Source organism: Diceros bicornis, chromosome 7 (assembly GCF_020826845.1).
Source record: "Diceros bicornis minor isolate mBicDic1 chromosome 7, mDicBic1.mat.cur, whole genome shotgun sequence".
Lineage (NCBI taxonomy): Eukaryota > Metazoa > Chordata > Mammalia > Perissodactyla > Rhinocerotidae > Diceros > Diceros bicornis.
Genome location: NC_080746.1, coordinates 60,693,800 through 60,717,174, shown reverse-complemented (window position 1 = coordinate 60,717,174; position 23,375 = coordinate 60,693,800). Strand labels below are relative to the sequence as shown.

The 23,375-nt window shown below is 36.7% G+C and overlaps 1 protein-coding gene across 1 annotated transcript; it reads right to left on the bottom strand.

The window, feature by feature from the left end:
* Positions 1-6,695: 6,695 nt before the first annotated feature.
* Positions 6,696-7,639, bottom strand: LOC131407997 (olfactory receptor 52E1-like). The gene is given in 2 exon segments (XM_058544575.1): positions 6,696-7,589; positions 7,592-7,639. Coding segments are annotated over 2 exon segments (942 nt in total).
* Positions 7,640-23,375: the final 15,736 nt, after the last annotated feature.

Below are 23,375 nucleotides of genomic sequence, written 5' to 3'. Positions count from 1 at the left end.
GTCAGAGAAATGCCTTCTCATTAAAATTATGTTAAAATATATATCTATATTATCTCTCTTCTGTAAGTATTTAAATGCATTTAATTTCCACCTGCTTTTCAGACCGTGCTTCACAATATTCATTGCTGCATTCTCCTTGTCCCTTATAATTTCTTTTAGCAGGTTATATCATTTTCCTCTATTCTTTTAAATATCTAGTTGATATTTTTATATCAAAAGTTTTAAATTCATCCATTGTTGCTAGAATAATTGGTCTCATGGAGCTTATTTATTTTCCTAATATAATTATAATCATTTCTGAATGTCTATATTTCTATTTATAACTGCAGCATGCTGGAAATAAATAATAACTATGCCACTTTGCCTGACTTTGTGGAATTCACAGAGTTTAATGTAGTCAGTAAACTCTATTTATAAACATTCATCCTTTTTCCTTCAGCCTTTTGATATCTTGATAATTAAATTTGTCTCTGTTTACAAATATGAAATAATTTATATTTAAAGCAATCTGATAATTTTAGTATTTTAAATGCACTACTAATTTCATGCACATTTAACATAATTACTGTTATTTTTCTATTAAATTTACTATCTTTTACTTCAACTTGAGCTACAGATCTTTCACAAGAAAAATTTTCTTCTTTTGAATTATTCTTTATCATTACTGGAGATTCCATTTGCTTTAATTTTATACATAATTTTTACAATAACTTCAGCGATAGCCCCACAGATGCCCCTGCAACTTATCAAATTTTAATATAAATTAGCAATCTTACCACTTTCTGTTAACAAGGGATCTTAGAAAGATATTAGTTGATTTATCTACTTTCTGACATATATTATTGGTGGTTTAATATACTTATAAAATTTAAAACTTACACACATATGGTAATTGTTTTGAATAGTCAACATTCAAGCCCCAGATATTTACTATTTCTATTGCTATTCATTCCTCCTTGCATCTTGAAACTTCCATTTGTAATGACTCTACTAATGTCTGAAAAATAAATTGAAATATTTTCTTAATGCACTTTTGCTGGTGGTGATATTTCTGCTTTTATTTGCCTAAAATAACTGTATTTCATCTTGATTTTAAGGTTATTTAGAGGATATAGAGTTCTAAATTAACTACTTTTTTACAGCTTTATAGAAGTATGATTGAGAAATGAAAATTGTCTATATTTAGCTTGTATAATGTGATTTTTCAAAGGTGTACACGTGATGACAATATATGTATACTTTATTAAATGATTACCACCATCAAATTAATTAACACATCCATCAGCTCCATCAACAAGAAATTTAAAATAAACATGATCTATAATCTCATATCTTTGGTTTACCCTTTAAGACTTCCTGCCAGATTTAGAAATTTCCATTTTTTCACTCCAATCCTTTTTCTTTTTTTTTTTTAATTTTTTGTTTATTGCATTAACATTGGTTTATAACATTGTAAACATTTCAGGTGTACATCATTATACTTCTATTTCTGCATAGATTACATCATGTTCACCACCAAAATACTAATTACAACCCATCACCACACACATGTACCGAATTATCCCTTTCACCCTCCTCCCTCCCCCCTTCCCCTCTGGTAAGTAGTAGATAATAACAACAATAAACAAACACATAGGGACAGAGATTGGATTGGTGGTTCCAATCCTTTCTCTTGACAAAGTGTCCACTTGTTCACATTTCTGATATCTTAAAAACAAACTACCAAAACCATTTCAACTCTTCATCTTATTCTAGTTACTGTCCTATTTCTCCTCTTCACTTCACAGCCAGACTTCTTAAAAATAGTTTTCATTCATCTTATCAAGTACATACTTCAACAGTTTCTTAGTGAGAGTCTCTTGGTGCTAACTTCTCTGGTGTCTATTCATTTAAAGTTTTCTTCATTTCACCCTCTTCTTGAATAGTACTTTTCTAGATATAGAACTCCATTCTCAGTTATGACATTTCCTTAACCTTTTGAGGTCATTATCCTATAGTCTTCTGGCATCTATTATTGCTTTGAAGAAGTCTGTTGTTGGCCAAATTGTTATTGATTTGTAGGTAATCATCTTTTCTCTCTGACTGTCATTAGGTTCTATTGCTTTCTTTGGTGTTCTGTGGTTTCAGATGAATAAATTTCATAAGCATTATGGTAAGTGATAAAACTCAAGACACAAAAGACTACATACTGCGTGATTTAAATGAAATTCTACAGAATGCAAAACTATAGTGTGGGTAGTGTTTAGGAATCCACATTTTAAAGTTCCCTATGTGATTCTTAGATGAAACTAAAATTGAGCTACAACTATGCAAATTGAGGCACAGAGAAATTAGTTGACTTCTGAGAAAATATTTTAGTCAAGTACTTCGCTCCTCAAGCTAAAAATGTGAAGAGAATCAACACTTATTAAGCACTGGTGAGACTCCAAACTCTTTATTGTGTGATTTATATACATAATCACTTAAAACTCTCAATATTTTTTAGAGTTAATGATCATAAATACCCATATGATAAATAGCTCAACAAGCTTATATTTAATGGGCTAGTGAGAAAAGGAGCAAGGATTTGAAATCCATCTAGCTTTAAAGACACAATTTTCCTGTAATCTCAGAATGATCACATATACAGCCAAATCTCACTGAATGGGGCTTTCAGGAAAACAACTTCTCTCAGGCTTAGGTATCATAATTGCTACTGCTCATTCCATCCTCCATTACCACCCTCAGTTTAGATTCATTTAGCCAAGGTTTAATTACCGACCAGAATTCATTTGGATACAAAGATGCCTAAGGTAAGGTTTATAATCAGTTTCAGGGTCTCAGAGGTACACATAACATATATATATATATCCTTCCTTTCTTTTATGCTCCTGAAAAGATTGAGATTAAAAATATGTGTGGCAGGGGTGAGTTCAAAATATCATCTTTCTTAGTGATAAAGATTATTTTGGAGGACCTAGTTTGGTTAGAGAGTCAATTAACACTCTAACTAAACTCCAGAGTTGGGCATATATTTCTAATCAGAACAGAAAGACTTAGTCCTGGAGGAGCATCATATAATACGTGGCTTCCTTAGCAAATCTCACTACCAGGCAGTGTCTGCGTGTGTGTGTGCTGGGGAGGTGTCTTAATTAAACTTACTCAGTTTATTCTTACCAAAATTTTAAATCTACAGCTTCCCTCTAGCACATAGTGAACAAGGGTGTGGAAAAAGGATGAGCTTTGCAATACATGAACATCAACAGTATGGTAGAAACATTTTACTCCAGTAGTTTGATAAAGTTAATTTAGACATATAAATATTTCTTTTCAATATAATAACATTGAACACTTATCTAGTGCTTACAGTCTTATAGTCCCTCCCAAGTTCTTTATATATATATATAAACCCATTAAATTCTCATCAAACTAGATAACATTTGTAGCATTAATATCCTCATTTTACAAATAAGGAAACTGAGGAATAGAGAAATTAGTTGACTTTCTCATGGTCACAGTGATGATTAAAAGTCAAGCAAGGATTTGAACCTAGGATGTTTGGCACCAGGATTACATTCTTAACCACTACACTATAGTTAGTTACAATCCACTATGATTTATGAATGTGACAAGTGCTATGATAGAAGTAGAAAATAGATAATCAGCCAAGGCTATGGAGTTTAAAAAGTCAGAAAAGAGTTCCAGAAGATAGAACATCAAGAAAATCAGATAGGTAATGAAACAAATTTCCCTGTGGATTAGGTGAAATCAGGTGTCAGTGTCTGTGTGTGTGTGTGTGTCCGTGTGTGTCTGTGTTGGGGGAAGGTGGTGTCCAGTTTTGAGTTAGCCACTTCTGCATTCAATCATCTCATTTCCTAGGGATTATCCCATTTTCTCCATCGACAAATTTGATTAATAATCAAGTCTCCACTTTCCAGAATGATAGTTCTCAAAATTTGGAAGGCTTGAAGCCTCTTAAAAATAGACACTGCTCTGGCCCACTATAAAATTATCAGATTCAAAGACTTCTGTAGTGTATCCCATAAATAGAATCACATTTCCTTTTCATCAATCATCCTTGGTATTTGTGATATAGTGGCCCACAATCCACGCTTTGAGAAACACAGTTGTAAGAAGCTGAGGATGGACACACAGGTGTCCTTCCACTCAGAGGATACACAATGATTGAAAATTCCCACCAGTACTTACAGTTTTCACTTAGAATACAGAAAGCTGGAAAGAGTGTCACCCAAGACCTCATGACAAAAAAAATATGCTGGATAATAGAATACTCACTCTTTTCCAGAACCTGTCAGATAATTGAAATAACAGAGCAACTGAATAACCCAAAATCTAAGAAAGGACAGGGAACTCCAGAGAGAAATGGAACACTAGCCTATGTTCACCAGGGACAGATATCAGTTGCCACATAAGCCGGTAGAAAGAATTTGTTAAAATTGTTAAACAAACTCCTTCAAGTTGAGACTGGACATATGTGAGAGCATAGAATGGCCGGGAGTCTTGTCTGTGTGACATAAAGGGGAATTCATATCCACTCAGGTTTTTGTCCCTAGGCCTGAACCAGGTACTCATGAGAACCTGGTGGGACTAGAGGCCTGAGAAGGCCTTCATCATGGAACCGGCCTGGTAGAGGGAATAGTAGCCTCTGTAGGATGGCAACACCTCACCTAGTTCCTTTCCCTTAAGGAGCAAAAGCCTTCAGCCACTGGAGGTAGACCACAGGTGAAGTCCCATCACTGCTGAGGCAAAGGAGCAGAAATAAACTCTGTAACCCCAGGCTGAGGTAGGTTAATCAGGAGTCTCCTATAGTACTAGGGGCCGGGCAGACTCAGTAAGAAGACCCAGGAACAGAGCACTGCCTAAGACAGGCTGAACCGGCAAACTGGTAATATAATATCCTCCAGGTCCCACCACCAGACTAGCTGGGTTCAAGTAACAAGTAACAGTGTTCTACTCCCGAGGGAGTGTCAAGATCACGGAGAGCGGTCTCCTCTGCGGCACAGGAACAAAGGGAAGATCTAAAGCTGATGGTGGGATAGACGATGAGATAAACCTTCTGACTCACCAGTCTACAGCCTAAACGCAAGGTAAAGTGAATGTGAATCCTATGATGCATTCAGTGAGGACTTCCTAGCAATAGCAGGAAGAAATAGATGACCCGAATAGTTATTTACCTATTAAAGAAGTTGAATCTGTAGTTAGTGACCTTCTAACACAGAAAACTCCAGGCCCAGATGGCTACACTGGTGAATTCTACCAGAGTTTTAAAGGCTACATACCAATTCTGAACAAATTAGCCAAAGCATACAGAGTGACCACATTCCAAATCATTCAAGATACAATGAGAGCCATATAATGAGAGTCCATTTCATAAGTGGAATTAATGGATATAAAGGAATGAATTCAATGTCACAATATGATTTCAGGAAAAGCTGCTTGTGCCTGTAATTACATAGCATAACTGATTAATTGTTTTCAAAGATTTTCAAGTTCAGCGTGTGATGTTAATCAATACAAAGTACCTCTAACAATTTATGATATGCTATTTACAAAGTCCGTCTAAAAATTTATGATGTCATATCCTCTGTTGCAATAAAAATAAGCAAAATTTTTTTTCTGAAGTGCATTTGACAGAATGTGAGTATCATGGGATGGTCTAAGGAGCGTTCCGAAACCAATATCATCTTAAAGTTTCAAATGAATATTTGATTATTAAAAGCTATGAGAGGTCATGCAATAAAAATATAGCTAAAAACGTAATTTTATTGGCCATGATTTCAAAAAGTGTTTTCCCTTGAAAGCTTTCTACAAATAATATTAAAATGCCACATAGAACTAGAGAACACTGAGTGATGTCACATGGAACTATAGTTCCATCTGTGTGAACACACACACACACACACACACACACACACGGGTAATATTGGACTCGGAATATCAGAAAGACTTCCAACTTTCCGTAAGAGTGAAACTCCTCTATAAAGTGGCAAAAGAAGACACAGAAACAAAACTATTTGAAAAAGAATTGCTTGTTTGAAAAGTTGTATCAATAAGTCAGACTTTATAAGTACTTGTCCATCAAATGAGCAATCCAATACAGCTTTAAAACAAAAAAGACTACAAATTTACCAAGACTGTCAAGTTTCTGCAACTCTGTTCATGGTGGAAAATCCCCACCTTTCTCACACGACATATTCACAGTATCAATTTCATATCTTCCAACATTAACATGGCAATGTCAAAAGTAACATTCTTTTTGATAGGAAGTCCTGGAATATGAGAAGTGCTCCAGTATTTATTATTTTGGAGTACTAGTCAGAGTGATACATTATTTTTGTTTAAATCAGGATATGAAGGACTTTATAGTTTTCATTTGTTTGTGCTTTTTTTTGGTTCATTTTGCCTTAAACTGACAGTGACTAAGGAATGTGACATGCTTAGTCATAATGGAAGCAGAACAGAGCATATTGGCTTTCTTCCACATGAGATATCTGAATTATTTCCAAACAACAGAAAATTATAAAACATTTTTATTTATGTATTTGACAGGGGCTTAAATTTTCATTTCTGAGTTTGAGAAGGAAGCTGTCAGGCCTCCCCTAAGATAGGCCTGCTTGACTTCCAAATGTTCTCTTTCCATTCTGAACACAGAGAATTAGTGCCCCTCTCTTCTTTAATCTGATTTTTTACTAAAGCTATGTTTTTTTCTTGGAAAATACTTTTAGCACCTGTTCTCTAATCTGTTTAGTTCTGATACCATAGATTACAGGGTTGAGAGCAGGTGGAATGACTACATAGAAATTGGCCAGAAGGATGTGGATATAGCATGGTATATTCTGGCCAAACCGGTGAATCATGAATGAAAAAAATGCATGGGTGTAGAAAGACAACATGACACACACATGAGAGCCACAGGTGTTGAGTGCTTTGAGCCGGGCATCATGGGAAGGCAGCCGAAAGACAGCACGAAGGACCTGGACATAAGAAATGACAATGGCTATTATGTCAAACACCAGGATAGAAATGGCACATAAGCCATAGATGATGTTGACCCTGATGCTGGCACAGGATAGGCAGGCAATGCCCATGTGCTCACAGTATGTGTGTGGGATAATGTGGTATCCACAAAATGGTAACCGTAGGATGAGTAGAACAAAGGGTATGGCAAAAACAAACGGCCTCAGTAGGATTCCCCATGCGATGATGAATACCACCTTGTTTGTCAGCACCAATGTGTAGCGAAGAGGGTTATAGATGGCCACATAGCGATCATAGGCCATGGCCCCGAGAACAGCCGACTCCATACCAGTGCATAGGTAGATGAAGAACATCTGGATGAGACACCCCTCAAAGGAGATTTCTGTTAGGTTGAACCAGAAGATGCGAAGCATCTTGGGGATGGTGGATGTGGACAGGCCCAAGTCAGTAGATGATAGAATGGCCAGGAAGTAGAACATGGGATGATGGAGGCTACTCTCAGTCTGAATCACAGAAAAGATGCTGATATTCCCAAGTACAGCTGTCAGGTAGTCAACAAAGAAAGGGAAACCAATCCAGAGATGCATATCTTCCAGCCCAGGGATTCCCCCGGAAGGAGGAAAGAGTAGGGATGAAATAGGTTAGTATTAAGTGATGTCATCCTTCTGGGATCTTTTATAGTGAAATATACCATAGACCAAGTGACTGTCATTCATTGAGCAGTTCTCATCCTTGCTTAGTGCACAGAAAAAACCAAAGAAAACAGTGAAACTTTGTTCATATTTCCCCATATCTCTGCATCATAGAGACCTGAAAGTATAAAATTTAAAGGGAAAATGTGGCCACAATATTTCAATTGTACTTCATTCCATTCAATTAAATTCAATATTTTAGTTCAACAAACACTGACTGGACATCTACCATATATGTGCTAAATGCTAAGACTGATCACAAAAGATGAGTTAGAGAAGGTTCCTTTCCTGATGTAACAAAGTTTTAGTGGTTGAATCAGTCATATAAATCAGACATTTAAATTAATAAAATAATCTTTAAGATAAAGTTATTCCCTTGCTATTTGGGTACACAAAATATTTCCCTGAAAATCTTGATCATTATTTTACAGAAAATTGTTTGATTTATGACTATATACTTTATGTACAAAATAGAAACATAGCTTATACATGACCACCATTATGAATCTGCAAGTACCACATTTCTGAGTTGAACATATATAATTCACTCTTTAAAGAAACCATAAATCCAGCAAACCAGAACTTTCTAAGACAATTTGGATATGTGCAACTCTCCCAGTTTAAGTCACCAAAAAACATTTCTCATGCCATAATTATCTTCTGTTCTTTCCTTTCTTACTGGTGCCAATATCAAAGAACAAACAAGAGGATAATCCTTTTAATCTGAGTCTGCTTAGAATGAAATGTGCATACCCCTCTTCATTCATGTTCTGATGATAGGCAAATAGAGCTTTGCCATTAAAGTGTCTTCCTCCTGATGACTATCCAGAGAGAAACACAGATTTACACATGTGCATGTAAACATTAATTTCTAGGTTTACAAAATTTCGCAAAATTGTCAGGTAAAGTGAGTTAACTTATATAGGTCACCCCTTGAAACTGAATCCATCATTTCTCTTACTATATAAGTCGTCACAATATATACCACCTTAATAACTCTAGGCACACTGTGATCAAGAGATCTTTCTTTCTGTTTCACTCACATCCACACACATACACACCGACTCTCGATAGATAGATAGATAGATAGATAGATAGATAGATAGATAGATAGATAGATAAATAGATAGATAGATAGGTAGATAGATCTATACACATGAGAAAGAAAGTCTGCCACTTAGAAGTGCTCAGTAGAAATAAGAATTACCAATTTTAGGAGAATTACCACTCTCAGCAAAGTAAATCTAATCCATACAACCAGAAGGCTATCTCATCCGACATGAGATCGGAATAACTTACAGGGAGGTCTGAAGTAAGACGTGTTACCATTGTTGGTCACCTTTGATGAACTTCACTCCGTTATAGATGGATAAAGCCTTTTCTTTGTTCTGCTCAGTATTCTATGAGAATCAAGTACTATGCAAAGCAGGAACAAGCTGCATTAGACAGATAAACTGCATTAGAACAGTATTTCTGGGAATGAAAATGTGTGTGTGTGTGTGTGTGCATGCTTCATGTGTGTCTCTTGGGAGGGTGCATTATAGCTTGGGGCTTGGACCAATTGCTTAAGAAATTCTAGAAAGGAGAATTCAATCAGAGATACAAGAAGGACACAACAAACTTTACTTAAGATAATTAGTCAGAGGCAAGCAAATTACTAGACTGAGAAAACAGAAGAGAGATTTTAAGGAGAAATATGAACTATGTAGAAAACTATCCCTAATTTGAACAGGGATGACTATGTGAAAGGCATGACATTTAAATCAAGGGGATTTGGGAAGAGGATAAAATAGAATCCCATAATCACATTTCTTTTCCGTGACTTGAGTTCAGCTAATTTAGAGTTCAGTGCGTGGCAAAGGGTATAATGTTTAGAAACAGACATTTAGGAATTGAAGCCAAGGTCTGTTGCTCATTTTCATGTGATTTTGGTTAAACTATTTTCCTTCTGTGGGTCTGAGATTCCTCATCTACGAAATGAGGCTAAAAGACCTGCGTTACAGGTTATTGCTAGGTTTGCATGACCCAAGATGGCTCATGCAAAAAGTATAGTTACAGTTACTGGTAAACCTATTAATAAGAACATGATAAAGTGGAGAGCTACAGTGAACTTGGTTCCGGCATATCTCAGGTCTTCAGGGACTCCATAACTCAAGGGTCAGCAGACTTTAAATCCTGATCCTCTTTCTATCTGCATATAAATATTTTGATAGAGTTCATAATGTTTACCATTTGGTACATCTGACTGTCCTATCCTTAGACATTTTCACAGACATTTGCACTACACCCTTGGATTTCAAAAGGAAGAGGACCACCTTCTAGTTGGAGGAGAGTAGCAAGTGGTTTAGTTGTGTTTTAATAGGTTGTAATTGGTAAGACAGAACTATTTCTGAATAGTTGAAGGTAAGTTCAATTATGATTTTCTGTCTGTGTCAAACATAGTCTCAGGATGGGGGCATTTAGCCAAACTTTAAATTAGATTAGAAAGGATTTAAGGAGAGAGAACAGTGAGAAAGAGGCAGAAAACATGAAGAGAAAGAACTTTGAGAGATCAGTAAATAGACAGGATCCAGGTCAGTGAGGTGCTCCAGTGCACAGAATGTCAAAAGTGTCAAAAGATATTCTAGCTGCACACAGAGGTTGTATAAGAATGTACTGGAAAGAATGAAAGCAGTAGTTGCTTCAGTGTATGTAAGAGATTATGCCAACACATTCTTCCAGTCAGTTCCTTTATCCCCTTCACTCAATCAGGAAGGTTTCCTTTCTTACTCCTATTCTAACACCTACCATGCTTTTCCTTGTGATCAGCTGCCACAGATAAGGATCCATTTGTTTAAAACTTTACTTACCAGCAAGGACACCTGGAGAAGTTGGCAAATCTCCCCTATCATCCTTCTGAACGGCTTTTGGTAGGCAGGATGATTTTTTACACTGTGGTCACAGCCTCCAGAGTGAGAACTTTGCATGTCTTGGAACACCCTGAGGATAGTGGGGGATACAAGACTCTGAAATCTGAATTAACTCTTTTGGTGAATAGGATGTCACCAGACATAGATAATTCATGTCCTGATTCTTGACACAGACTTCCAAATTTAAGGTTATGTATTTTCAGGGGGAAAATTATGTTTTTAATTTTGTAAATTAGACTTAAATTTCTTAATTTTTAAATGTTTTCAGTCATAGAATTTCCATTTGAATCTTTAAAAAATATTCCAGGTTCTTTCTGATTCTTTCTATCTTATCTTTGATTTTCTTATCTATGTTTAATCATAGTTATTATAAAGACTTCTGAAAATTGTATTATTGGATACCCTATGTTTACTCTTTTTTTTTTTTGATATTTTTGTTTTATGTTTATTTGCTTCTTTCCCTGCTTGGTTGTGCTAATGCCAAATGTATTGTGTAAAATAAAGTAAAAATAATTTTAGGCCTCGGATAATGCTATTTAATAATATTCCAGTTTAGATGACTTGTATTTTACTTCTGGCAGATGGCCATGGGTACTAATAAACTCAGATATCATTAATCAAATCAAGATTTGAGGTTATTTGAACCTATGTCAATCCCTCTGAGAATGTATCTCTTTCTGATACACCTTTACACATAAAGTGTGTATTTCTTACACATATGAAATACAGCCATGGGATCTCATCCCATAGTCTGCATAATTTCTGGGACCTGCCAAATTCTAGTGTCAATTTTAGTTCCATAGTTGCTTTGTTCTATTTAGGGCTTTACTAAGTTGGAAGACATTCACCCCCATTGTGTATCTAAGCTCAGCCAGCCATCAGAGATAGAGTCAGGGTTTCCTGGAATTTATCCACTTGAGCATCTCTTAGGCATTCTCTGTTCCTATGGAAGAAATAATACCAAGTCTATACAAATTCTTCCAGAAAATTGAAGAAGGGAGACTACTTTCCAACTCACTTTATGAGGCCACTATGACCCTGGTTCTAAAACCTGACAAAGCTCTCATAAGAAGAGAAATACAGACCAATATGCCTCATAAATGTGTATGTAAAAATTCTTAGCCAACTGAATCAATCAATCAATAAAAAAGACACTATTTTGGGACCAATCAGGATTCCTCCAGGGACGTACATTTTTCTTTCTGTCCTGGGCAACAACCTTCTCATAGTCAATTGCTGTAATCTCTGGAGGCAGAATTTTCATAAAACTCTTTTAAAAGTACCAAACTTAGTTGAGAAAGCCGCGAAGTCAACACCTATCTTTTTTATCAGAAACCACATCATTGTAATTTGGGTAGACTGGATTAAATGCATGAAATCCAGACATGTCATGGATCTAATTGATGCAGTCAAGATGGCCTCTCCACTAAATGTTTACAATTGATTGTTAAAACCAGCACAAGATATGTGGCCTGCCCGGTGGCACAGCAGTTAAGCATGCACACTCTGCTTCAGCGGCCCAGAGTTTGCGGGTTCAGATCCCAGGCGTGCACGGATGCACTGCTTGTCAAGCCATGCTGTGGTGGCGTCCCATATAAAGTAGAGGAAGATGAGCACGGATGTTAGCCCATGGCCACTCTTCCTCAGCAAAAAGAGGAGGATTGGCATCGGATGTTAGCTCAGGGCTCGTCTTCCTCATGAAAAAAAACAAAAAAAAAGAAAAGAAAAGTATGAGAGATAAAGATGTATTATGAGTTTGGTTTATAGCAGCAGTAGCAGTAACAATCAGACTGACTTTAGTTACCATGTAATGAAGTTAAATTTGAACATTTTAAGTGGTGTTAAATTTTCATCATGAAGCTGTGGTGGGAGATATTTTTAATAATTTTGTACAAAGATTATAAACAATAACAATATAGTACTAAGCTGCATTAAAATAAAGTGCATCTGGTATCTATGCATCATTAGCATTGTTTCTATTTCACATCATGTGACAAAAAGATCCAACCTTAAATTTCTGATTGGCTTCAATGGCTGTTCATGGCCACTCATCCTCTGCTGTTTTCCCTACAGTTAGATCCTCAATCTATTACTTTATGTAGCTGGCCCAGCTTTGAATTATTAAACTCTAAGTCCCTGTCAGACCACACCTCACATTTTTCCAGCCCTCTCAAGGAATTTTCACCTCTGTTCTCAGGTTGCATCAAGTTCTGTAGGGCCTGGTTCATCCTTTTTCTTCAAAATTATTTATTCCTTACAGCTTCACTTTTTCAGCTTTTCACAATAGATTCCATCCCATATTTGTACATTTTTCTTTCACTGACTCTACTGTCTACTGTCAATATAACTGCCCCAAATTCAGCCCTGAACCTCTGTAACCACTTCTCTTCCAACAGCTCTGGTTGCTGAGAGTTGTTAAAGAAAAGCTACAGAATTATGCCAGTTGAAGCCTCGTCAGGTGGGGCTTCTAAGCTACGTGAAAATCCTTTCCTAAGTCCTTTAGTTAATTTCTGTTTTTTGCATTTGCTTTAGTAAAGAAGTTAAACTTGCACTTTTCTCACATTTTGTCTTATGCATGTATTCTTTAGCTCTCAGCAATTTCTCTTATCTCCCTAGGAAATTAACATGATCATGCAAGTGATATTTTTACCCTTTTCACTCATCTCTTACTTAGTTGTACAAGTGTTTTTACTCAGCCTGAAGCTCATATTTCTACTTCTGCCTTGAATCAAATCTCTTTTCAAGTCTGCATGTATCACTCTTTATTCTCTCTTCCCATTTTCATTTCTCTCTTATACTTTTACCTTCTCCACCTCCAGTATTTTTGCCCATTTTCTTGAGCCAAGCTTAACCCAGTTTGAAAAACAGAAAGATTTTTGAAATAGTTTACAGCATTATCTCCATTTCCTCCTATTTCATTCACTACTCAATGAGCTATAAAGATTACAACCTCATTTGTACTTGAAAAGGGAGTTTCTTTTGTGAATATCATAAATTATATCCGACTTCCAACGGCCTTGAATATAAAATGAACTCTTGTTATTTTTATCCCCTATGGAATACAGTTATTGGTCATTTTCCTTCCTTAAAGATCCTGGGTATATATGGATTTAGAAATGTTTGAAAACCTTAGAAATGGTTTTGTAAATGATGAATCAAGTTTTAAAAATTTTTTTTGCAGTAGCTTTGATATTTCAGGATTCTTGATCTGATATTTTGCACCACTATGTTAAATGAAGGCATGAGTGTGAAATATTTACTTTGAGAGCTGAATGGAGGACAGAGGGATATATAAAATTAGGTAAAGTTCTGTAAGATAAATATAGAATGGTGACAGCTAAGAGAAGACAAAGCAGACAAGATTGAAGGTTAAGATACAACCACAAGAGGCAAAAGAAAAAGTGAGTTGAATGACAAATAAAGACTTAGAGAAAGACAGATAACACAGAAAGAAAGTTGAAATGGTATTTGCATATGTACACACGTATACACATCATTTATCCAAATATTTAAGAGTAAGATTTAATAAAGTCTTTGTTGGAGTATGCACCTGAGTTTATGTAAATTATTATCTTATTAAACTCTGGGCTTACTGATAGCTTCCATATTTTGTTAGCTTTTCTTTTTTCTACATTCCTGTCACTTATTTTATCTCCTCAACCTAAATCTCAATGAAATGGCCACAGTAAAATCATTCTATCTTAGTGGATCCTTTCTAGCCCAAGGCCAGACTTTTTGGATGATCTAGTTCACCTGCCCCAGGATGTTTTCATTTTCACCCACTCTAACTGAAATGAGAAAGTCATACAAATGTTGGTGCCCTTTGAAGAAAACAGGTTACTGGAGGCACTGAGACTGATGCTTCATAAATGTAAAGCATAACATCACTAATAATAAAAATTATGTCCTTATTCAGGAGGCTGATTCCCAAGCTTGGGGTGACTCTTGAAGGACTGAGTTACCTCTAGGCAGGAGAATCTATGAGGAGGGCTTATCTCCCACTCTTTTCAAGATCCCTCCAGTTCTAGATTCCCTCTCATGGGCCCCACCTACAAGTACAGGTGATTTTATACAAGGCTTTGACAAGTCATTCTGGCTTTTTGTTTTTTATTATTATTTTTGTGTGTGTGTGTGAGGAAGACTGGCCCTGAGCTAACATCCATGCCCATCTTCCTCCACTTTATGTGGGATGCCACCACAGCATGGCCTGACAAGCGGTGCATCGGTGCACGCCTAGGATCCGAACCTGGGCCACCAGCCGCGAAGCGCATGCACCGAACCGCTACGCCATGGGGCTGGCCCCATATTATTACCATAATGTTTACCTTGCTCTTATATGGTCTATTTCTCCAAAACTTACCTACCTCTTCTCTCCCACACCAGTCCTAAACATAATTCTACCTTAAATACTATCATGATAAAATTGAAGCTCAACTAGTATCTGTCATTTCGTGGAGTGAGGTATTTATTAGAAGAACTTAGGTGGCGGAGATAATAAAATAGGGACCAGTTGTTTTGAACACAGATTCCTATTCTTCATGGTTCCTTTTTATAGCAAGATAAGAAAATGTTTAATTTAGGGGAAAAAGATAGAGGTCTATGGCAAGAAATGAGAGATACAGGAAACTGGGTAAATGGATGGACTTTGAGGCCGACTACATGGGTTTGAATCCTATCTTCTCTGCTTAATGAACACATGAATTTGGGCAAGAAGTTTAGACTCTGTGTCTCCATCTCCTCCTCTATAATGATCAGAACAATACCTAACCCAAGGCATTGTTGTGAAGATTAAAAAAGCTAATACTTGTATAGTACTTAAAAGAACTCCTGACATATAGTAAGAAATTTGTTAACAGTTTGTTGATAATAATCTGAGCTACTTAGCTAACACTAAATATTCCCAGGCTAGGATATTCAGTGGAAGATCATACTGATTAGAACTGCCATGGAGATGTTTCCTAGAATTCACTCTTGGAGTTATAGAGGAGTCAATAAATGACATAATTTTCCTTGCCTAGATTTATCGACAATAAAGAACAAAACGTGAGTCAAATAAATGGCTTTCAGAACATCAGCATTATTACTCAACAAAAGCTGGGTAGTGTTTCTTGGCTAAGTTATCTTAACTCATCTCAACTGGTAAACTGGGCTTTTTCACAATCTTTGCTCTCTGCTCCACTCCTCCTTAAAATTTAACTTACCCAAAACCTCAGGCTTTTGGTTGCAAGAGCATACCCTTGTTAGGAAACTAATGGAATCCATGGATTTTGGAGGGTGACACTGGGATCTGCAGTCAGCATTGTCAGGTAAAAAATAAATCTGTGTGTTTCTAGATTCTCCGTTGAATGTATTGATCTTTTTTATTTGTCCCATTGCAAATTGTCTACTTTCATAATTTCAACTGTATGTAAAAATTCTTAATACCTCATAGTACATGTCCTGTTTCTCTCTCCTAGGTCTTTAATGTGATTTCTGGCTAATTGATTTTCTTTACACTTTAAGAAAAAATTATTTTATTGAGGTCATATTGTCTTACAGCATTGTGTAAATTTCAGGTGTATATTATTATACTTCAGTTTCTGTATAGACTGTATCATGTTCACTACCAATAGTCTTGCTACTATTGTCACCATACATATGTGCCTCTTTACCCCTTTCACCCTCCCTCCGTCACTTCTGCTCTGGTAACCACTAAACTGTTCAACTTATCTATTTGTTTGTTTATCTTCCACATATGAGTGAAATAATATGCTATTTGTCTTTCTCTGTCTGATTATTTCGCTTAGCATAATACCCTCAAAGTCCATCCACGTTGTCACAAATGGCACAATTTTTTTATGGCTGAGTAGTATTCCATCGTGTATATATACCACATCTTCTTTATCCATTTATAAGATGATGGGCACTAGGGTTGTTTCCACGTCTTTGCTATTGTGAATAATGCTGTGATGAACATAGGGGCGCATTAAGTCTCTTTGAATTGTTGCTTTCATGTTCTTTGAATAAATACCACCTAGTGGGATAGCTGGATCATAAGTTTCTCTATTTTTACATTTTTGAGAAATCTCCATACTGTTCCATAGTGGCTGCACCAGTTTGCATTCCCACCAGCAGTGTATATTCCAACATTTGTTATTTTTTGTCTTGTTAATTATAGACATTCTCATGGGTGTAAGGTGATATCTCATCTTAGTCTTGATTTACATTTCCCTCGTAGTGATGGTAAACATCTTTTCATGTGCCTGTTGGCCATCTATCTATCTTATTGGAAAAATGTCTGTTCATAGCCTCTGCCCATATTTTGGTAGGGTGGTTCATTTTATTGTTTTGAGTTGTATGAGTTCCTTACATATTTTGGAAATTAACCCCTTGTCAGATATATGATTTGCAAATATTTTCTCCCATTTGGTGGGTTGTCTTTTCATTTTGTTGATGATTTCCTCTACAGTGCAGGAGTTTTTTAGTCTGATGTAGACCCACTTGTTTATTTTTTCTTTTTTTCTCTTGCCTCAGTAGACATGGTATTCGAAAAGATACTGCTAAGACTGGTGTCAAAGAGCATACTGCCTATGTTTTTGAAGGAGTTTTATGGTTTCAGCTTTTACATTCAAGTCTTCAATCTATTTTGAGTTAATTGTTGTGTATCATGTAAGATAATGGTCTACTTTCATTCTCTTGCATGTAGCTATCCAGTTTTCCCAATATTATTTATTGAAGAGACTTTCCTTTCTTCATGAATGTTCTTAGCTCCTTTTTTTTTTTTTTTTGTGAGGAACATCAGCCCTGAACTAACATCTGCCAATCCTCCTCTTTTTGCTGAGGAAGACTGGCCCTGGGCTAGCATCTGTGCCCATCTTCCTCTACTTTATATGGGACGCAGCCACAGCATGGCTTGCCAAGCAGTGCTTCCGTGCGCTCCCGGGATCCATACCGGAGAACCCCGGGACACCGCAGCGGACGCGAGCACTTAACCACTTGCGCCACCGGGCCGGCCCCCTCTTAGTTCCTTTTTTGAAGATTAGCTATCCATAGATGTGTGATTTAATTTCTGGGCTCTAAATTCTGTTCTATTGATTTGTGTGTCTGTTTTTCTGCCAGTATCATGCTATTCTGATTACTAAATGTTTGTAGTTTAGTTTGAATTCAGAGAGTGTTACATCTCCAGCTTTGTTCTTTTTTCTCAGGATTGCTTTGACTATTTGGGGTCTTTTATTGTTCCATGTAAATTTTAGGCTTCTTTTTTCTATTTCCCTGAAGAAGTCATTGGGATTCTGATTGGGATTGCATTGAATCTGTAGATTGCTTTAGATAATACAGAAACTTTTAACTATGTTTATTCCTCCAATCCACGACTGTGGAATACCTTTCCATTTCTTTATGTCTTCATTGATTTATTTCAATAATGTCTTATAGTTTTCAGTGTATAGGTCTTTCACTTCCTTGGTTAAATTTATTCCCAGGTATTTTAGTCTTCTTGTTGTGATTGTAAATGGGATTGTATTCTTGATTTCTCTTTCAGATGGTTCATTTTTGCGCATAGAAATGCAACTGATTTTTGTATGTTGATTTTTTCCCCAACAACTTTATTGTACTTATTGACAATTTCTAATAGTTTTTTTGTTAATTCCTTAGAGTTTTCTTTATATCTGCAAACAGTGAGAGTTTTACTTCTTCCTTCCCTTATTTGGATCCACCTTATTTATTTTTCTTGCCTAATTGCTCTGGCTAAAACTTCCAGTACTGTGTTGAATAAGAGTGGTGAGAAAGGGCATCCTTATCTTGTTCCTGTTCTCACAGGAATAGCTTTCAGGTTTTCTCTCTCAATATGATGCTGGCTGTGCATTTATCATATATGGCCTTTATTATGTTGAGGTACTTTCCTTTTTTAGCCATTTCATTGAATTTTTATCATAAATGGTTGTTGGATCTTATCAGATGATTTCTCTGTGTCTATTGAGATAATCATGTGATTATTATTCCTCATTTTGTTAATGCAGTGTCTCACATTGATTGGTTTGCAGATGTTTAACAATCCTTGCACTGCTGGAATAAGTCACATTTAACCACGGTTTATGATCCTTTTCAGGTATTGTTGTATTTGATTTGATAATATTTTGTTGAGGATATTGCATCTGTGTTCATCAGCCATATTGGCCTGTGATTTTCATTCTTTGTGTTGTCCTTGTCTGGTTTGGGGATCATGTTAATGTTCACCTTGTAGAATGAGTTAGGAAGCATCTTATCCTCTTCATTTTTTCAGAACAGTTTGAGAAGGTTAGATATTAAATCTCTTTGACTGTTTGGTGGAAGTCACCAGATAAGCTGTCTGGTTCTGGAATTTTGCTTTTGGGGAGGTTTTTGATTACAGTTTCAATCTCTTTACTTGTGATTGGTCTATTCAGATTCTCTATTGCTTCTTGATTCAGTTTTGGGAGGTTGTATGATTGCAAGAATTTATCCATTTCTTCGAGGTTATCCAATTTGTTGGTGTATAGCTTTTCATAGCATTCTCTTATAATCCTTTGTAATTCTGTGGTGTCTATTATAATATCTCCTCTTTAATGTCTGATTTTTTTTATTTGAGTCTTGTCTCTTTTTTTCATAGTGAGTCTGGCTAGGTACTTATCAATTTTGTTTATCTTCTCAAAGAACCAGCTCTTAATTTCATTGATCCTTTCTACTCTTTTTCTGGTCTCTTTTTTCATTTATTTCTGCTCTGATTTTTATTATTTCCTTCCTTCTACTGGGTTTTTTTTTTTTTTTTTTTCATCTTTTTCTAATACTTTTAGATATAGTGTAAATTGTTTATTTGAGATTTTTCTTGTTTTTTGAAGTAGGCCTATACTGTTATAAACTTCCCTGTTAGTACCACTTTTGCTGCATCCTATAACATTTGTATGTTGTGTTTTCATTTGCATTTGTCTCCAGGTATTTTTTTGTGTGTGTGAGTAAGATCAGCCCTGAGCTAACATCCATGCCATCCTCCTCTTTTTACTGAGGAAGACTGACCCTGAGCTAACATCCGTGCCCATCTTCCTCCACTTTATGTGGGATGCCACCACAGCATGGCCTGACAAGCGTTGCATTGGTGCAGGCCCGGGATCTGAACCTGGGTCACCAGCAGTGGAGCTCATGCACTTAACCATTATGCCATGGGGCCAGCCCCAGTCTCCAGGTATTTTTGATTTCTCCTTTTGATGTCTTCATTGATCCAATAGCTGTTCAGTAGCATATTGTTTAGTCTCCACATTTTTATGACTTTTCCAGCTTTTTGCTTGTTGTTGATTTCAAGTTTCATACCATTGTGGTTGTAAAAGTTGCTTGATATGGTTTCAACTTTCTTAAATTTATTCAGGCTTGCTTTGCTTGCCAACGTATGGTTTATCTTTGAGAACGTTCCATGTGCACCTGAGAAGAATGTGTAGCTGCTATTTTTGGATAGAGTGTTCTCTATATATCTATTAAGTCCAACTGTTCTAGTATTTCATTTAAAGCCACTGTTTCCTTGTTGACTTTATGTCTGGATGATCTATTCATTGACCTAAGTGGTGACATTAGGTGACCCTATTATTATTGTGTTGCTGTCAGTTTCTCATTTTACGTTTGTTAATAGTTGCTTTATATAATTTGGTGCTCCTGTGTTAGATGCATATATATTAATGAGTGTTATGTCTTCTTGGTAGAATGTGCTATTTATCATTACATAATGCCCATCATTATCTCTTCTTTTTTGTCTTGAAGTCTGTTTTATCTGATATAATTATGGCTACACCCACTTTCTTTTGCTTGCCCTTTGCTTGGAGTATCATCTTCCATCCCTTCACTCTGAGTCTATGTTTGTCTTTAGAGCTGAGATGGGTCTCTTGGAGGCAGCATATTGTTGGGACTTGTTTTTTAATCCATCTAACCACGCTGTGTCTTTTGATTGAAGAATTCACTCCATTTACATTTAGAGTGATTATTGATATATGAGGGCTTAATACTGCCATTTTATCTTTTGTTTTCTGGTTGTTCTACATTTCCATTGTTTTTTTTTTTTCCTTGTATTTCTGTCTGAGATTTCAGTTTGGTGGTTTTCTGTGATAGTTTTTTCAATTTTCTCTTTATTGATGATTTGTATGACTCTGCTCTGATTCTTTTGTTTTGTGATTAACATGACGTTTGTATAAGAGATCTCATAGATGAGATAGACCTTTTTCTCACAGCCTCTTATCTCCCTTAGCCTATGCGTATTCCATCCTTTTCATCTTCCTCCTTTATATTTTTGTTGTCACAAATTATTCTTTTTTGTGTTGTGAGTTTGTGATCAAATTGAAGTGGTTATAGTTATTATTGATGCTTTCTTTCTCTTTAGGCTTTATGTTATAATTAAGTTTTTGCTAACCTATTCTGACATACAGCTGCAATTTTCTGATTATGTCTTTCTGTTTATCTCCTTGTTCAAAGCTGTGTAAATTTTTGCCTGTTTGTTTCAGGTGAGAGAGCTACTTTCAACATTTCTTGTAAGGCAGGTATAGTGATGATGGACTCCCTCAGCATTTCTTTGTCTGGGAAAGCTTTTATTTCTCCATCATATCTGAGGGATAATTTTGCTGGATGGAGTATTCCTGGATGATAGTTTTTGACTTTCAGTATTTTGAAAATATCATTCTACTCTCCTAGCTTGGGAGTTTCTGTTGAGAAATTTGCTGAAAGTCTGCTTAGGGTTCCTTTATAGGTTATTTTCTTCTCTCTTGCAGCCCTTAATATTTTTTCTTTGTCATTGACTTTTGACATGTTTAATATTATATGCCTTGGAGAAGGTCTTTTTGTATTGAGGTAATTGGGAGTCCTATTAGCTTCATGTACTTGCATGTGCATTTCCTTCCTTAGGTTTGGAAAGTTTTCAGTTATTATTTATATGAATAAGTTCTCTGCTCCTTGCTCCCTTTCTTCTTCTGGGATACCTATTATATTTATATTATTTTTCCTAATTGAGTTGGATATTTCTCAAGGAATTTCTTCATTTTTTAAACATCTTACTTCTCACTCTTCCTCTATCTGAATCATTTCTAGATTTCTATCTTCAAGCTCACTAATTTTCTCTTCCATATAGTCTGCTCTATCTGTAATGCTTTCTACATTATTTTTCATCTTGTTAATTGTGTTCTCCCTCTGCAGATTTTCTGTTTGTTTGCTTTTTAGGGTTTCAATCTTTTTGGTCAAGTATGCCTTCTATTCATTAATATTATTCCTGAGGTCATTAAACTATGTTTCTGAGTTTTCTTGTAACTCAATGAGTTTCTTTATGACAGCTATTTTGAATTCTTTCTCAGTCAGGTTATAATCTTCTGTGATTGTTTGGTTTCTGGAGAGCTGTCATTCTCCTTCTGTTCTGTTGTGTTACTGTAGTTCTTCATGGTATTTGATGAACTGATCCTCTGCCAGCACATTTGTGGTAGTAACCATCTTTCTTTTTTGGGTATGGCTTTAGTTACTTTGGTTCTGAACTGCTTCTAGTTAAATTTGAAAGCCTGCACTTTCTACCACCACTGCCTCTTCTAGAAGCATCATCAATGCCTTCCTTGTGCAGCTTGTGCCTCTGAGCTTGCTTGTGCCTTGCTGCTTACAATGTCACTTCAGTCTCAGGTGTTGCCACTGGGTTCACCAGGCTGCGAGTACTTCTGCTGCTTCTGGGGTTGCCTGGGTCTCCTATTCTTCCCCAACTCTCTGTGGGCTCTCCACAGGGTCAGATTCTGCTGCCTCATGCACCACTTATCCTGCTGCTCCTGGGTTGCTTGGGGTGCAGTTTGCACAGCTGCCAAGGATTCAGGGTTAATGGCTGTAGCTACCAGGGGCCTTGGAGACCTGGGGATTTGTATGCAGCCCCCACTGCTGGTGGAGCCAGTCTCGAGGGTGCCACCATTGGTGGCTGGTTCACCAGTTCTGCTGTGTTTCCTGAATCCTCTGATAGAAGGCCCCACCTGCAACCCCTAGGGAAGAGCAGGGACTAAGAAGCAAGAAGTTGTTGTTTCTGTATGCTTCTGCTGCCTTTGGTCTCTGGCACTAGCTGTTGTGTTTTGAAAACTCAAGTCAGGGTGCCCTGACTTTTTGTTTTGTTTACTGTCCCCTCTCTTGGAAAGACCAGACTGTAGCTGGGGAGAGGGAGGGTGCATGAGCTTGATCCACTGGGGATGGGCAAGGAGCAAGCCATGCCTGTTTTTCCTGCTCCCATAATGTCTGCACACAGTCATGTGGGCCAGATGCCCTGGGGAAGAGGCAGGGACACCTATTGTTTTTGTGCCCACTGCAGCAGTGTCTGCCTGCATTCATTTGAGCTGCAGCACATGCTGTTACTGCTCCTGCAGTGACCTCTCACGGGCACAAGGACTGGTTTCAGGGGCTGCCAGGGGAGTGGGAAGGAGCTGTTCTCCTAGTTCCACTGAGTCCCAGAGTCCGCTCACCTTCACATGTACAAATGCATGGATCTCTTAGGCTTCCTGTTGTGGTATGTAGAGATTCCTCTGTTGGTCAATGGATGTCTGATTGTCTGTAACTTAGAGGGGAGAGACAAAGGGAGTAATCATGCATCACTCTATCATGATGCTGATGTTACTCTTTTTTTAAGTTTAAATAAACTTTTTAATTTTAGAATTCTCATAGTTATAGGGAAATGCAAATATAGTCTAGAGAGTTCTCATATAACCCATATATAATTTCCTCTGTCATTAACATTTTACATTACTATGGTCATTTGATACAATTAATGAAGCAATATTGATACACTATTATTAACTAAACTTCATATATTATTCAG